At 45.3% G+C, this 17,311-nt stretch overlaps 1 protein-coding gene and 2 long non-coding RNA genes across 6 annotated transcripts; 2 read left to right on the forward strand and 1 right to left on the reverse strand.

Annotated features, from left to right (window-relative positions):
- Nucleotides 1-298: 298 nt before the first annotated feature.
- Nucleotides 299-8,786, reverse strand: LOC138111723 (rab9 effector protein with kelch motifs-like). Of its 4 annotated transcripts, XM_069017962.1 has the most exons (14): nucleotides 8,626-8,786; nucleotides 8,121-8,297; nucleotides 7,739-7,844; nucleotides 7,457-7,627; nucleotides 7,112-7,234; nucleotides 6,440-6,677; nucleotides 5,407-5,430; nucleotides 4,489-4,611; nucleotides 3,762-3,949; nucleotides 2,782-2,981; nucleotides 2,368-2,459; nucleotides 1,993-2,047; nucleotides 1,218-1,315; nucleotides 299-1,072 (listed from the first exon to the last, which is right to left on the reverse strand). In XM_069017962.1, exons 1-14 carry the CDS (start codon nucleotides 8,739-8,741, stop codon nucleotides 858-860), a joined length of 1,926 nt encoding a protein of 641 aa, XP_068874063.1. In that variant the 5' UTR covers nucleotides 8,742-8,786; the 3' UTR covers nucleotides 299-857. The 4 variants fall into 4 exon arrangements, with proteins under 4 accessions (XP_068874063.1, XP_068874066.1, XP_068874065.1 ...); XM_069017965.1 differs by lacking the exon at nucleotides 8,121-8,297 and having other exon boundaries at nucleotides 8,626-8,785; XM_069017964.1 differs by lacking the exon at nucleotides 7,457-7,627 and having other exon boundaries at nucleotides 8,626-8,784.
- LOC138111725 (uncharacterized) lies at nucleotides 5,438-6,438 on the forward strand. The gene is made up of 2 exons (XR_011151425.1): nucleotides 5,438-5,623; nucleotides 6,256-6,438. It is a non-coding gene; the product is annotated as an uncharacterized lncRNA (long non-coding RNA).
- Nucleotides 8,787-9,880: 1,094 nt separating the features above from the next.
- Nucleotides 9,881-16,907, forward strand: LOC138111727 (uncharacterized). The gene is made up of 3 exons (XR_011151426.1): nucleotides 9,881-9,968; nucleotides 10,389-10,467; nucleotides 16,821-16,907. It is a non-coding gene; the product is annotated as an uncharacterized lncRNA (long non-coding RNA).
- Nucleotides 16,908-17,311: the final 404 nt, after the last annotated feature.

Here is a 17,311-nt window from a genome sequence, read left to right on the forward strand (position 1 = left end):
TTCCTACCATCTACATAAAGAGCATCAGGCAATCAGTGTACACAGTGTGCTTATCCTTGCAGCTGCCTCAGAGCCACAGCACAGTCATCAGTTCCATGGATACAAACAATGAGATCTAGTCTCTGATAGAAGATAGCTTAACCCTTGCTGGGGTCTTGAAGGAGCCAAGTCAGCAACTCTGTTACCCCTTGCAAGAACAAGAGCAGTCGCATGGAATTTATAAAAGGTCTGCCTAGAGCAAAGCTAGGTGATTGTGCAATAGACAGCAAGGCACACCCAGCTCTCTCTCCCCTACACTGAAAATTGTGTTCTCTTCTTTTGCCCATCCTCAGATACTGCTCTAGGTGTTTTCCTAGTTTTCAGCTGCAGACTGTTGTCCAAGGGAATCCCACCCCAGATTCCCTCCAAACCAGAATCATGCCTGTACTTTTACTATAAGGACTTTCCAAATAGCAGGAGTATTTAACTCATTTGGGATGAGTATTTCCACTCATCCCAAATGAAACCAAATACCTGAATCACCTTCAAAGCTGAAAGCACCCTGGGAATTCCAGCTTAAAACCTGTAGGACAAGAAGGGAACCCATAACCTTGTATCTGTGTTCTTGTGCAGACTCAGCTCATATCCCACTGAATGTTTTGACACCTGAGCCCAGATACTGTATATCAGGTACCCTAAGAGAACAATACTCATGGCCTTCAGACTTTGCAAACCCACAATCTCTTGTACCAAGGTGGCATTCACCTACATACAGATACCTGGACTGCCATGTTGCTTGGATTCATTTATTGCCATCTATATCTGTATTTAGGCTGGTAAAGAGCCTTGCTGTTCAGGGTCATTCTGAATATCATGCATTATCCTAGGTCGAGCTGGATCTTGACTGTGCTGTTATAAAAGGTCCCAGCACAGTTGGAGCCCCCAAAGACTAACACCGTGTGCAGGTTCTGCTCCTCTTTGTTCTCCTTGTCCATATCCATCAAGTGGGCAGGAGTCAGGTCAAGCAATGTGTGGCCAGCTCGGGGAACAGAGCAGAGGTCATGGTGGATCACTGTGCTCCATGAGAGAGTATCTGAAATAGAAAGGGGCTATCAGTACTGACAACCCCATTCCTAGTGCAAGGGATGAGATAAATGGACTAGACCAGGTGTTCAGAAACACCACTGTAGCCCCAGAGTCACCTTCAGCTATCAAAACAGGGCAGGAGAGTCACTCACCTAGATGGAAAACAAAGACATCATGCAAGGCTCCTTTGGCATTGCAGCCTCCACTGATCAGAACCTTCTGGTCCGACACAGCCAGAGCTGCATGAAAACTGTGACCAAAGCAAAGTCAAATGGTGACTACAACAAAACCTGCTGGGATGGCCTCAGTCAGCAATGGGCAGGGATGGGCAGACTTGATCTGGAGATTGGGAGCTTAAGCTGCAGGAAGAAAGTTGACTTCTGCTTCTCTCTACCCTGACTTGCAGAATAACCCTGGAAGAGATGTTTGTCTGCCTCCGCAGATCAGGCCTGACGAGCAACTCATTATCTCAGAAGGAGCTATCAAAACTCCTATGCTTTGCTCTGTGGGGTGAGATAGCAGGCTAGCTGGGCTCTGCACTGCTTTAGATCGTTGTTCTAGTGAGCAATTTTGTCCCTTTAGGAACAGCATAGTCCTGGTACAGGAGTTTCTTCCTCTGTGTGGCACAGTACCTCTCCAGGCACTGTGAAGACCAAACAGCAAGCAATACAGTTTACTAGGACACAGCAGTAAACTTACCCTAGCCTGAAAGGCAGATTTCCAGGGAGACTAAGGAATATCCCCCCACACCATACAGGCACCAACAAGGACAGCACAGGAATTCCTGGCCCCATAGCAAAGATCCACTGTATTTTGACTAGTGGGACAGAGATATGCAGCTGGGTCTGATCACAGGCACTGTTTAAACCTGGCTCCAAAGAGAAATGATAGAAGAAGATAGCTCCTGGGTCTGCAACAGAATCTTACCAACGTGCAGAAGGCTGTCCTGCGAGGAGAGGGACTGGTGTGTACTCCATGAAACCTGAAAGCCAGAGAAAAGGCAGGTGAAATGTCCAAAAACCTCCACCTCATAACTAGACAAAAACTTACATACTCTGCTGCATCAACAACCTGCCTTCTCTATTACCCAACCTCTTCCAAAAAAGCCATTGTTTTTTCTTCATCCCCCCCCCCTTACTGCCTCAGAAAGGATTTTTTTTAACCCATAGTTTTTCATCTCCATTGCTTAGTCAGGAGTTTGTATAATGTTATTGCTCTTTTCCCATTGAGCACACCTCACTCCCAAGCCCCTGTCTTGGAACAGACCTTCCCAAGGCAGCCAAATGGCACAGACTTTCTTACCCAGATCCAGAATGTGCATGTCACTGAGGTAGAGAGAAGTACTCCGACCCCCAAAAATCAGCAGCTTGTTTTTCAATAGAGTAGCTGAATGCCTGGGCAGAGAGAAAGCAAATGAATAAAACATCTTCAGCAAGTTCCCAAAACTTCCATTTTAGCCTTGGCCTCTTCTACTGGGCTGCCATAGCTTCAGTCTACACCTGCCTCTACCCACAGCCGGTGCAGCCCAGGGACAGAATTCCATCAGGATTCATAACAGGAGGTACTAAGTCACATTGCTCTAAACGCAGCCCTATCTTAAGGAGTAAATGGTGGAGAACAATCACCTAATATTTAGGAAATCACACTGGTGTGGGAGGGAAGGTGAGCAGAGGTTTCCTGCATTGTTTTGGATAGCTGGAATTAGAGCACTCTCACCCAAGCCTAGGCAGAGGCTTCTCCCCTTCTGAAATGGGCTGATACCAAATTTCATGCTCTGGATTGAAGACATAAAGCATATTGCTGCAGGGTGCAACTGCCAGTGATGCCTTTCTGGGGAAAGTTCCTCCAAAAACAAAGAGCTCCTTGTGGTAGATAGTTGCACTGTGGTAGGTGAGCACTGGTATCCTCCCTTTAGCCTAGAAAAAGTTCAATATATAGTTGTTACAAGAAGTGCATTATTTGCTGCATGACCCATAGGAAAGGGACCCACATCATGCAGTGAGTTTGACAAGTCTCAATTTTCACTTTATTGGCTCCCCAGCCTGATCTTTGCTGCACAGGCAGACAGTATATTCTCTGCATGCTCCACACCACCAGAATGCTCTGATAAGAAAAGGAAGTCAACCTCCCACACCTTCCTCAGAAGATGTCAGGGAACAGAAAGATCTCATCCAGGTTTACTCTGTAAAAGCCATTTTGTGCTTTAGCAAGGAATGAGAGAGATAGTCCCATGCTGACAGGGCTCAGAATTTTGCTGTCCTCAGAGCGGTCCCCAATTTGAGAAGATCTTCACATCAGCATCTGGTGCTGCATCAATGCATCTGGTGCTTCACCAGCTCTTCACGTCAGCATCTGGTGCTGCTCTCAAATGGCACCATATAAAATGAGAAGCTATTTCCCTCTGCTGCTTGTAGAGTACCTCCCACCCCTGGGCTTGGTCAGACACAGCCCTCTACAGCACCACCCATTTTTTCACATTGCTTCATTCATTGTAGGTGCAGCTCCTGGTTTCTGTTCATGTGGCTTTTCAACACAGCCTCCCAATACATGTCAAACCCAACTATGCATCTCAGACAACCTGCAGCAACAGTGGACCAAGACTACTGGACTAAGGACATGGGCACATCGACTGCCACATTCAGGCAGAAACTGCCACCCCTCCTGCGCTTTTGTCTTGGAAGAGATGCAGTACTCACAGCCACAAAGAGCCATTTCCAGGTGACTGTGTCCAGAATGTAGATCCTGCCGTAGTCTTTGTCCTCCCTTATGCCCCCAAAGATGTAGATATGCTTGGTGTCAGGGTCGTAGGTAGCTGTGTGACCATGCAAGCCCGATGGCACGGCATTTTGTAGCTGGAAACCCACTGGAAGCCATAAATCATTGTCTGTGGGAGCAACATTGGACACATGGTATGGGAGTTCAAAAATGCTCTTATTTCTCTAGATTTAAAGAATATGCCATAAAATCTTTACTCAAAACCTTGCTCCCTTCATCTCCTCCTCTCCTTTGATTCAGGGCTAGAGGGAGCTCATACAGAATATTGTTTCTGTAAGGAATGAAGGGGAATAGCACAGTGAAAGAAAAGACCAGTGAGGTGCAGAAAGACACAAGGCATTGGAATTATATCTCACACTTTCCCACCAGTGACCATGCACAGACTGCAAACTGCACTGTTGCTTTTACCCCCTAAAATCCCTCCAACTCTTTCCAGAACTTGTAGCTTAGCTCCTAGAGGACTCTCAAGTACAATCCCAGAGCCTCTCAAGGCCCTCTGTGCTGTCAGCTCAGCCTGCTGACATGCTAGATGTGATGCCTTTGCTGTCCCCTCCATATGCACAGATGCCCAAGTATCCCCTCCCATCTGCATGAGCTATCCTCGAGTCCCACTGTCCCCACTGCCTTTGACAGCCCTGAAGTCCCCACCAATTTCCAGCTTCCAGAGAGCATCCCTGCAGGACTGTTGATTGACACCTTCTCCACCAATGAGAACAGCTGTCCCCAGGTCACTGAGGCACATGGCGTGGCACCACCGAGGGCTGGGACTGCCTGGGGAGGGAAGAGCACAGGCCTGTGAGCAGTCAGACAAGACACCCTCAGTGCCCTTCCCTGCTGGGAAGAACAAGCCACCTGAATGCTCAGAGAGAGGAAATAGTAAGGCAAGGGCCCCTGGTCCCTTCCCTCTGCAGGGGAAAAAGACTTACCTTCCTGAGAAGTATTTTCAGTTGGCTCAGGGGAGTAATTGCTGTACTTAGGGAGACCTCAGGAGCAAGGAGTAGCTGGATGTAGGATGCATTCAGGCTGCCACTTCAGACAGGCTTGAATGTCCCCCATTTACTACCCCATCTCCAGAAGTGATTTCCCAGTTGGGCTACCTGCCCCACGCCACTCCTTGTGAGGGAGGGCTACCCAGGGACAGCTTGTCAGTGCCGAAGATGGAACAATCAGAAGCCTGGAGCTGTTTCCAGAGGTATTCTTTGTGCTGCTCTGTTCCTCCTCCTTTCCCCTCCCAGGCCCCTACAGTTGGCTGAGCAAACTAAAAAGATACTTTTAAATCAAAGTCTATTTCATACCTTACCTTTTTTCCTCAAAGAGCTATGTACCCAGAGGTGTGCCTGAGATTCAGAGGGGCTAAAGAAACATATTTGAGAGCCTGACAGTACTGGAAGCACCTGTACTGATGGCAACTGCATGAAGAGGAAGTGTATACGCACAACCTACTTGTTATTCTTGATCACTGGGGAGATACAGGGTGCAGCATGAGAGGCTTCTGACGTTGAAGGGAAGGAATATCATCACTGAGCGACTGAAAAGACAAATCAGGGTCTAGGAACCAAATCTCACCTTGCAACTCTTTCACCGCCAGATCTGCAAAGGGAACACAGATATGGCCCCATAAAGCAGCCAGCAGACATATTGTGGAAAGTGCTCAGCTCCACTTGTAGGAGCCCTTTGACCTTCCTTCCTCCAACCTCCAGCACAAAGCTACCTCACTGCAACAAACAAGGTGCAAGACCAAGAATCATGAACTAAGTCTCATCAAAAGAAATGCAGAAGATAGGTAAGAGCAGGGCACATTTCCTTTGACTGCCAAATGCTGTCACCATTGCATTTTACCCTTCTGATCGAAGTTCATTTCCCCCCTTTTCACACTGCCTGCAGCAGAAACAACTTTATGATGGAGCTGTATTTGCATTTATGACAAGCAAGCCAAGTCCCAATAAGTCATTTCTTATGGGGACCACTAAGTTATTGCCAAACTTACACATAAACTTAGTCACACTCCGGAGCTGACTTGGAATTCTCACTCCAGAAGCCTAAGGTTTTGTTTCCAAACCCCTTGGCAGTTACGTTCTCACTACTCAAAAGTCAGTACAATTATACTAATTACATATATTATTATATACATGTATTCCTTTTTGTATTCTCTATACTGTAATAATAACCAATGTCTTCTATGAACCAAGTGGTATGCTGTTAAGTAGGGGTGCAAACAGACTAATGCAGAGGTTACAGAACGTCACAGTAGGTAACTTTCTTGTGCCTCAGTTTACTGTTCTGTAAAACAAGGTTAATGATACTTGCCTATTTATAAAACACTTTTACTTGTATGAAAAGATAGGCATTATGTCACAGTACAAAGTGTTGGCACTAAGAATATCCCATGTTCTATTTCTGGCCTTTTCCCAACAGGCAAAAACTCATCAAGCAGCTGATCCAGTAATAAAGAGCATTCTCAGTATTTCAAAGCCAAACATACAAGCCCATCATGCCTTGGAGGTATATAGAGAAATGGACTGGGAAGTTGTGGCCTAGCAGCATTGACAGATCATTCAGACAAGACCTGTAAAATAAAGTTGGAAGCTACCAAAGTTACCTTCTTCATCGAGATCTCTCTCAGATGCTGTGGGTTCAAACAAAACTTTCCTGGGCTTTTTGGAGTGGACTCTTGGTGGTCCTTGGTCAGGACTCTTCCTCCAGGCCTCACTGGATTCCACCTTGCCAGCTGGTGACTTCAGAGCACAGGGTACCACCAGGGTCCTCAGTGGTGGCTGGATGTCCTTCTTCACAGGCACAGATGCTCTGGCAGCCACCTCTGAGCTCTGACTCTTAACCTGTGACATGAGTCCCAGTCAAATCAGCCCTGAAGAAAGATACCTGAGGCTACTGTGAATTGCATCTTACTGGGCCAGAGATGTGGTAACAGGTGCTGAGCAATGCAGCTATCTGCTGCTATGTGCTGTGGTCGGCTTTCAGACTGCTGGGTGCTGGGCACAGCTAGAACATGGAAGGGCAAAAACCTATCTGTACTAGGAATGAAGCTGATCATCCCACCAAGGACTACTAAATTCAACCTTTCAAAAGGTTTCAAACCATTTCAATGGAGAATGTATCTTTCTTCAGCACAAGAGAAACTTTGGCTCCAGAACTTGCTTAGCCGTATCGCCACTGAAAAAATGGCAGCAAATGTTTCAGCTAGACATTAACTGAATGGCTACTGGTGAGGGAGAAGATACTAAGAAAGGAGGCAGCTCCAAAATACACACACCGCAGTAGGATCTTCCAGGTCCTGGCCAAGGACCCTATCATCTGCTGGGAGCACTGGTGACTGGGTGGTCTCTGGTACAAGGAAGGGATGGGCAGGCGTACTGCTGGAGACACCTCGGAGCAGCTGCAGCAAAAACAGTGACAGAATAAAAGGACCTAAGTGTGCTAGCCTCCATCCACAAAAAGGATGAGCAAAAACATGTCTTGCAAGGGACAGATTCCCTGCAATGGAATAACCTGCCTCCATCTCCCACACCAACAAAGTAAACAAGGAAAAGGAAAGCCAGGTGCTGCAACATGCTAAATCCATTGGCTTCAGCTCAAGGTAAAACAACTATGTAAGTACCAAAGACTCAGGAGAGAGTGCAACTGGAAGCGAACAGCTGTCTGCTGTCCATCTCCTGTGACACACAAGGTGTTCTGGCAAAACCGTGTTCAGAGGATAGGCCTGGAGCATCACAGTGGTTTCAGGCTCACCACAGACGTGCATTAACAGATCCATGATTGTCAGCTCTACCTTGGAGTAGCAGAGAAGGAAAAAAAGAGCAGGGAGAGGAGGTTCTGGGGCTCAGATGTGACAACATTTGGGACCCTGGGCAGGAAGAAAGGAGAGCGTCAATTCTTTTACCTGTCCATTGACAGTCAGGACAAGCCTCACAGGGTTGCCTTTGTCCATCTCTTTCAACGAGGCCATGAAAATATCTGTTCTCCAGTCATCCTCCCACACCAGAGACCTGCACAAGGGACCACGGCTTTTCAGCCCACAAGTGACACTGACCAGGGCAAAATTCCTGCTCCCATAGTAGATTATAACAGCCCAAAGCCAAAAGAGATCCAACCCTGAAAGCAGTCAAAAGGAAGCTGGAGTCATCACTAGAGAGAAACACCATGGTGGAGGACCAGCAGGCCTGAGCAGCTTTTGCATAACACCAGCAGAATCAGGTAGCACCAGAGATCAGAAAGCTTTTCCAGGATGCCCCTCCTGACACCCTGGCAGCTCCTGTTGTAACCTGCGGGTGGGCTCCAGCGTGCCGACCCGCTGTGGTGCGACGCCTGGGGACACCAGCACATCCACTGCGATGCTCGTGTCCGGAGAGTAACAGCTCCAGTCTCCCAGCCCGAACACCACCAGCTGCTTTGGCAATGGCAGGGGCAGCCAAGCCTGGAAACCCATCTGGCTGGACTGGCTGTAAGGGGAGGGAAGAAGAATGAGAGATAGTAATCAAGGAGTAAAAGAAAAGGTGAGAAAGTATATGAAAACACCTAAAAATACGTTTACGCCTGGGAAGAGTGAGGAGAGGGATTGTGCCGTTTAAAGATGAAACCATGCAAGGACGCAGTGAAGGAAACCACCCGTGGGAAGGGAGAGCCGCCAAGGGCTGGGGCATTTCCAGAAACGAGGGCCAGGGCATAGCGTGCAGGTGCCCGGCCCGCGGGGGAGCCCATCCCGGACAGGGACCAGCCGCGCCCGCGCAGCCGCGGGGCAGGGTCGAGCCAGGCCGGGCCGGGCCGCACCTGCCGAGCCGCCGTGGCGGCTCCCGCAGAGCCCACAGCACGTAGAAGGCGAGGCCGCCCTGCCGGGCGCTGCCCGCGGGCCCCGGCCGGCCCCGGCGGCGGCGGGCGTGCAGCATCGCGGAGAGCAGGGCCGGGGCCGCCGGGGCCGACACTAACTCGCCGCGGCGCAGCGGGGGCGGCGCCGGCATCCCCCGCCCCGGCCCTGCAGCTGCGGCGGGGCGCGGCCTGGCCCGGCCGGCCCGTGCTGGGAGCGCCCGGGGGCGCGGCCATCCCCGTTAGCGGCGGGGCTGGCGGCAGCATTGCCTTGCAGGGAGGAGGTTGGGGCAGCAGGGCTGGCTGTTCATTCCTTCGGAGTTCGGGACCAGCCTTGCCTTCGTACCAAATTAGCCTCTATAGAATTAAAGAATCGATTAGGTTGGAAAAGACCTCTGAGATAATCGAGCACAGCAAATGACCAAACTCCACCCTGTCAACTAGACATGGGCACTACACATCCAGTCTTTCCCTAAACACTTCTAGTGGTGGTGCCTCCATCACCTTCCCGGGCAGTCCATTCCAGTATCTAATCACCCTTTCTGTGAAGAAATTCCTTCTAATGCCCAACCTCAACCTGCCCTGGCACATCTTGAGATTATGTCCTCTTACCCTGTCACTGGCTGCCTGGGAGAAGAGGCCAATTCCCACCTGGCTCCAACCTTCTTTCAGGTAGTTGTAGGGAGCAATGAAGTCTCCCCTGAGCCTCCTTTTCTCCAGCCTAAACAACCCCAGTTCCCTCAGCCACTTCTCAAAGAACTTGCGCTCCAGACATTCACCATTTCTAGAGCCCAAGACACATGTCCCTTTCCCGAGAGGGATAATTTGCTTGCCAATTCCTAAATGATTGTAGCTATACACATTTCTTGTAGCCTTCATGAAAAAGAGAAGGTGTGAACCTTGCTTCTCTTACTCTGCAGTCGGGGCTTGTATCAAAGAAAGGCAGGATGGTGGCAGATACTCCTTAATAATTGTATGTGTGTGTTACTACAGAGGTTCCACTGGGTAACTGATACCACCTGTATAACAATGGGTAGCTCTGCTAAGCTTAAAGGTTATTCACCTGAAACAGGGAAGAACCACTTCCCTGGCAGAGGCAACAAAGCCTGCTGCAAGGCCTTCGCAGAGCACCTCATGATCAGTGTTTCTGCTCCAGCCCATCCACAACAGTTACAGCAGGGAGAAGGGGAGTGGCAGAGTGGGGGTGGATGGGAGAACTAATGTGAAATGTTGCATCACTTCCCTGCATCCCGATGTTTTCCTTAGTTTTCCTCTTGGCCATGGGCCTGAGCCAAGCACAAGGATGCATAGTGAGTGCATAGTAATGAAGTAGCTGTAGCACTGTTTCTCTTTGGTGTTCTTAAAATGCAACTTTAACTTGGCAGAATCATCTGTCCTTTGGATCAACTTGGTTTATGATTGCTCCTGCCCATCAATTAGTTTATAAAAGTGCTCTAAGGGAACATTGGACTAGAACAGAGAATTGAACCTCTGCAGCACTTGTCCTACCAAACTTAAAATGAGATAGGTGAGAAAGGATGACTCCAGCTGCAGGCATCATTCCTCATTTTGACCAGCAGGTGCTTCTTTCAGAACATGTAAATAGAGCCTTTGTAGTATGATAAAGCTGATGGGCAAAGCAGCTGTGAGGAGCTGTGAAGGGCAAACACTTTTCTCTAGACAATTTAATGAGTATCTGGTAACTGAAGAGATGTTTTTTGATCCTCCAGATGGAAAGCTGAAGTAATAAAGGAGCTAGGGGATCTCTGCAAATGGAGGTGACAAGTACCAGTATGAAGAACTGGAGGGGTAAGTATTCAAACTTTACCTGTGTTCATTATATGGGCTTAGATACTTGCTTGTTCCTCTCCAATTCCTCAAGCATTCAGTACAATCTCAAGAAAAACATTCCAGCAAGTCATTTTAACAGACAAAAAATTTCCTGGCTGGAACCCTCATCACGAGCTGACAACAGAGCATTTTCCTATCCATTTGTAATCAGAATCTCCTGTACACTGCAAAGTACATTTTGAGTATTTGCCTCTGCTTTGCTCCTAAAACTAACTGCATTCTTTTGCTGGAAGGTCTGTAGTTGAATTTTTCATATCAAGATATTCACTTGTTTTAAACAGAAGACAGAGTTCTTGGTTGCATAGTGAAAAGTTTATTTAAAGAGAATAAGTTCCAATATATTATTACAAATCAACCACAACACATCAAATATAAACAATACAAACCAGTTGTAGAAGGAATGCAAGCACACCATAAAGATAGCCTTCATAAGTGCCCTTCAGAAAGAGCCCAGTGCCACATTTTGTTAAAATATCCTCTTCTCTATTTAAAACTCACCTCTTGGTGAGCACATGAAAAGCAAATAGTTGGTGCTGAGAACTCAACTTTGAAATCACAGGACATCAAAAATATTCACATCACATAGATAAGGACTGACAAACAACCATCACAATTCACAAGAACATAGGTCTGAAAAAGGTATGACCAGCTACAAGGTGCTCCCCATCGAAAGCTTGTGCTAATGGCTTGGAGCTGTGAGTGGAAAGGAGCCTGCTTCCCTCTGAGGAGAGCAGTTCCCAGGGCATCCTGGAGGTTGCAGGGAGACCATCTCCATCTATTTATCATTTCCAAACACAGCTCCTAAACATCAAGGTCATTACTTGGCAAGGTCTCCTTAGCTCTGAGCTTTGTGGCTGGCATCCTGCTTCTTGCCCAAGGGACTTGACTCACCAGTCCAGACAGATTTAAAACAGATAACCCTCACTGATGGATCAGAAAATTCTTCCTCTCTCCCTTCCCAATAAAGGCTACATTTAATGTATGATGATTCTGAGAAAGCAACATGCTAAATCCAGAATGGAACCTAGAAAAGCCAAGGGGACTCAGATCCACCATCCACCTGGCCTGATGAACCTTCAGCTGCAACAGCACCACAGTTTCAGAATAAGCAGCCAGAGACTCTCTCCAGACAAATGTGGAATATCCCCACAGAAAACTCTCCTCATTGCAATATACATTTGAACTCTGCTGTTTATGTACCTTCTAAAACTTTATTTAATTGGTATTTACTGCAAGTCAACTTCTTTAGATAAATGCCTTAGCACTCTGACTCCTGGCTTCTTTGACAGTCTAATTAGCAATGTACTTAACACAATCAGTTCCCAGCTTTTCATTCTGCCAGTTGTGAAGTTCTCGTTCATCTACATGACATTGTCACAACCAATAATTTCCCAGATATGAGAAAAGGAGAAATAGCCTTTTACACTTGTAGAAATAAAAAAAAAAATGCAAACAAAAAACTGTTGCTTTGGTCTCTCATCCAGCCTCAATATGCATAAGCACACACCACTCACAACTCTGGATTTTGACCCTCTTTTTAGAGAAAATTACAAATGCCCATAAGAAACACTCCTCTATCTAGTGTTCCTCTGGTCCTTGGGTATAGTGTCAGCATATCAAAAGGAGTACTCCTCTGGTGTTCCTAGACATCTGACAGCAGCATATGAAGGCAAAGAACATATGGCACCAGGAAACTCAAACACCATTGTATAACTCATCTTACAGTAACAAGGCGGTCTATGAACAGATTAGATCTCCAGGAACAGCCTAGAGGGGCTCTCCATGCCGGACCTTAGCAAGTACCAGCCCCTACCCAAAAGGGCAGAGAAATAAGAAGAAATCTCTTGTATTAATGACACCTATGGTTCTTATTTCAGACATGCTCTTTGTTCCTAAGGCACCTTGTGATAAATCCTCTGTAGAGTGGCTTTAATAGGGGTAAGTGAGACATGAAGGAAGAGTATAAGCAGTGGGGATGAAAGTGAACTCATTTAGGGATTCATTCTCTACCCTAATTCCCCACAAGAACGACAAAATCTTTCAGCAACTAGACCTGTAATAAGGTTTATCTCAAACCCACCTCACTAGGTCTAGCACAATAACTGACCCACTGCAGGCCACAGATGGAGGTTACATGCACACACAGGTACAAGGAGACAAGCTGACAGCGTAGAGCCACAAAGAAAGGCACGTGGCTGCCTTCTAGACTCAGTGCATAGTAACTCAACTTTCTTAGCACCTGAAGTCAGGCAACTAAGCTCTTCTTCTTAACACATTCTTATCTTACCTGTTCATGCATATTAAATGGATCTCAAGCATTAATTTGCTACAAGCCTGTGTCTGACCCCAGTAACCTTTCCTGAGAACATGTATTACAGGCCTTCAAAGAGTCTGAGCAAATGTAATCAGTACCAGTGGTGGTCCCTGATTTAAGCAATTTTAACTCTTCTCAGTAAACCATATACATTTTAAACTCCTGCTGCTACATTACACCTAAAGCAAAAAAGAGAAAACAATTGAGAGTTTATTACCTTCTCTGACATAAAAAATGTCCAACAAATTAGTACCATTATTATAACTAAACACTTATACAAGTCCTTTGCTACAGGATATATCTCTGTCTGAACATATAAACTTTATTTAGATCTAAATTATATTCAAAACAAAATGGAAAAAATTTTGTGCTTTCACAAAAGCAAACCAAAAATGCAAAAGAAGCTTCTTCTGTGATTTAGCTTTCTGAATTTCTAGACACAATTTAGAGGGAAAAGAAACACATATTAAAAACCTATTTGAAATCTTCCTTCCGCAGAAACAAAGAAGAAATTTTTGTTTCCCAAGGATTAATTTCCCTCTCTGAAGTGCAACTGCATTTTAAATTTATTTTTCTTTCTTGACTCAAGGTCTAATTCCAAAGATCTCTATTTAAATAAGAAGGGTTTCTTTACCAGCTAGCAGGATTGAATACAAATCCAGGAAATACACCAAACTGAAAAAATTACGCATGCAAAATAAGATTATTTCATTGAAACAACTGTGGGTTTGATATTGAATGGGAACGGCTGCTGTTAATCACTAGCCACACAGCCAAGCTATTGGACTTATCAGAAAATTAATAAAAACTGTGTATCCTTCCAAAAAGAAGTTGTCATTTGGATAATGAATGCTATTTAAATAGCTGAGAAACAACTTACTTGTATAATGTGGAAATATAAGAAAATAAACAAAAATAGGAATTATCCTGTGCAACTATGAAGCTTTCCTGCAGATTAAATGTTCCTAAAACTATCTTGTGTTCATAACAGATATCAGATATTTCTGGGAAACTTAAGCAGTGGAACAATACACACCAAATGCTTTCAGTTCCACTGCAGCAGGCCTGTCTGTGGGCAGGCTGCATTTGCAGACTGGGCACATACTCATTCAGATGAGATTCCACATTCAGTGCTGCTTTTGGGCTTAAGTCAATGAGACCAGGTAGACAGGCACAGTTCCAAAAGAGTGACCTGAGCCTTACTAAAGATTGGTCCACACTTCAGAAAGCAAGAACTGAACAACAGGTTTGCCATCTACAGTGCAATTTATCTTAACAAAAACCATTAACTAATTGCTTGAAAACTGGCACATACTATTTATATGTCAGCAAGTGATCAAAACTGGTTGTAAGGCAGGCCTTATTAATTTTTTAAAACATGACAAAATGAATTTCAAACCTTATTATGAGCAACAGACAGAAGGGGGAAGTAGCTGCAAGCTAGCAACAGGGAGGCTACAGTATAGAGTTTTAAATAGAGATAACCCTCTAGCCTGCAACAAGCTGTGCAGCTGAGGATCAGTAATTCAGCAATATCTCATGTACACACAAGTCAGAGTTCACTTCAACATAAATAAAAACTAATTAGAAAATGGACTAGGTGCCAAATAGTGCATCATATGTTAACCAGCACATACACACAGGGTTCTGCAGATCTCACAGCCAAGGACCAACAGCAACCATTGAGTGGGGCAATGCTGACATTGTGATCAGACCAAAGAATCTATTCCATCTTGTGTTTTGTGCCTAGGGTGACAGTGTGCTCTCCCCTTTCTCTTCTGCTTGAGCAATAGCCAGCCACCAGTGGTGGTCAGGAGGACTGTATCTGGCTTAAGTTGGACTCTGAGAAGGCAGATAAGAACACAATAGTTAAGGGCCATAAGTCTTGCTCAACAGTTAAGGGCCAGTTGGGCACAAGGAAACCCAAAATACAGCCTGTAAGGAAATATGACTGTAAGTCAGTGATCTTACTCTAAATAGTGGACAGCCTAGGGCCTGTTACCCTCTCCTGCATGGCAGCAGGCTGTGCACCAGCATCTCCACTTGACTAGGGATGCCTCTTAGGGTTAACTTCTTGAGGCTGAAAGATTCCTTGCTAAGGAATTCTCACTAAGTGCTTAATATCATGCAAAAATTTGAAATCTTAGCTAAGTGAGATACACAATTGACTGTGCACAATATCCTTTAGACGTAAACTGCTGACCAAGTCTAGGACCAAGTCTGGATCCAGCCACACATAAATTCCCCTCCAGAAAGGAGTTTAAAAAGTAAAAGGGTCCTTTCTGAACCTCATGACTCAGTAGACGGTCTCCCTAACAGTTTTTGTCTAACCCTGCTCTCTATGCAGTAAACAATTAAGTATACCTTGCCATCAAATCTTGTTAAACTATTGTCACATTTACTAATAGAATGGTTTGGATTGGAAGAAGACCTTGAATATCATTTAGTTCCAACTGCTCTCCCATGGGCAGGGACACCTTCAACTAGACCAGGCTGCTGTACCTGCAGGGCTGTGTGGGAGACAGGTTACATGTGCTGGGGTGCTGTACCTGTGGGGCTGAGTGTGCAGGAGATGGGTTACATCTGGTTCACAGCACTGACCTGAGTGCAGGATACCTGGTGAGGAGGGAGAGAGGATGGGTCTGGAAGCCATGAGAACAGCCTCTAGAACATCTGGGGAGAACTGGGCATGTTCCAGTTACTGCTGCATGTAGTGCTTCATGAGGCACATATGTACTGTAGTCCATAGGCAGCGGAGGAGCTGCACGTTGCAGCCATGTCACAGTCAGTTCTGATGTTCCTGCCACAGCCCTACCTTACAGACCTTGTCTGTCCAAGTATTTTGTACTGTATGTGTGTGAGCTGACTGACATGACTGATGCCTGCTGTCTGATGCCTGCTGTCTGAATGATGCTTCATGAATCTTTGTCCCATTTTTAATCAGTAACTTTCATTATTCACAAACCAATACTTTAGAAAGGGTGGGGGAGTAAAATCCCCAAACATACTTGCTTGTGATTTGCTTTTCTAATTCAACTCTCCTTTAAACCAGAAGCTGTTATGAAAGGATACTGTCAATTGCAGAATATGATGTGTAACTCAGGTGGCCTGAGCTGCAAATTGCCCTCATAACACTCAACTTCTACTGCTGGGTTTAGCTATCAGCTTGTTAAGGAATTATTTTACTATATTGGTATGAATAGCAAAATAGAATGAACCTGTTACTGTGCTTCTTGAGTGTTTCTAGAGGTTTCAGTAATTCAGATTTTATTAGCAATGACAGTTTCAATAAATTTTTAATGAAATGTTTACTTCTTTTATAAAACTGCCCATAAAAAAAATCTCATTTCTTAAAACCAGTTACTTAAAAACTTTTCTCAGTCTAAAGACCTAAAGAGCCTGGTTTTTTTTTAGAATTTTTGAAATTTCTGTCTGGATGGGAATTATTGCACTTCCTTAGATTTTCTTGCTTCACATCAGCTGTTACAGTGTGTATCTGATGGATAGAGACCATAATTTTTAAGAATGCAGACCTTTTTCCCTCTTTCTCCTAAGACCCTCTGAAGCTGAAAAAGAAGTATAGTCCCAGCTCCTGACAATTTGGGACAGTTAATTCCAGCACTGACCTTATTTTCAGAGGCTGGCTTGTGTTATTAAAGCATTTACTAAATAAACTTGCCATTTTCCTGTCGTTGGTATCTTTTACTTCCTACATCATCTGTTTGAAGAAAATTATTAGTCTGATCCTCTACTGTAAGATTCTACCTGATGCAGTCTTTTAGGTAATGGAACTAAGTGAAATTCCATAAACTTGTGACAGTTGGGAGTTTACAGATTGACTTAAGCTTGTACCCACTTTTACAAAAGCACTTCCACGACAAGCATTGAGTGATGAACAAAGCTATTTTTTACAAATTAACAACATAAAAAATAATGTAAGGAACAACCTAGTGAAACCTCTAAGAATGTAATTGCTCTTTTTTATTTCCTCTAACAGTCCTGCAGAGCTTCACCACTGAGTTTCAACAACACCAAGTTTTCCCAGAGCCTGCAGAACAGATTGAAGAATGCTGGCAGTATTGACCACACATGTATGTGGCTGATCTTATTGCTCTGGGACATGACCAACTGCTGTATTTTATGTGCAACCTCTCTTCTGGCATTGGTCCATAGTGTTTTCTGTGTGATCATAAATAGTTTTAAGGTGTTTTCCAGTGACTCGGTACAAAAGATTCATAGAATCACAGAGTATGTTGAGTTGGAAGGGACCCATCATGATCACCAAGTCCAACTCCTGTCTCAGGACACCCCAACAATCAGAACATGTGCCTGAGAGTTTTGTCTAAACACTCCTTGAACTCTGGCTTGGTGCTGTGACCACTTCCCTGGGGAGCCTGTTCCAGTGCTCAACCACCATCTGGGTGAAAAACCTTTTCCTAATATCCAACCTAAACCTCCCCTGACTCAGCTTCATGCCATTTCCTCAAG

This window comes from Aphelocoma coerulescens, chromosome 5 (genome assembly GCF_041296385.1).
Source record: "Aphelocoma coerulescens isolate FSJ_1873_10779 chromosome 5, UR_Acoe_1.0, whole genome shotgun sequence".
In the NCBI taxonomy this organism is placed as follows: Eukaryota; Metazoa; Chordata; class Aves; order Passeriformes; family Corvidae; genus Aphelocoma; species Aphelocoma coerulescens.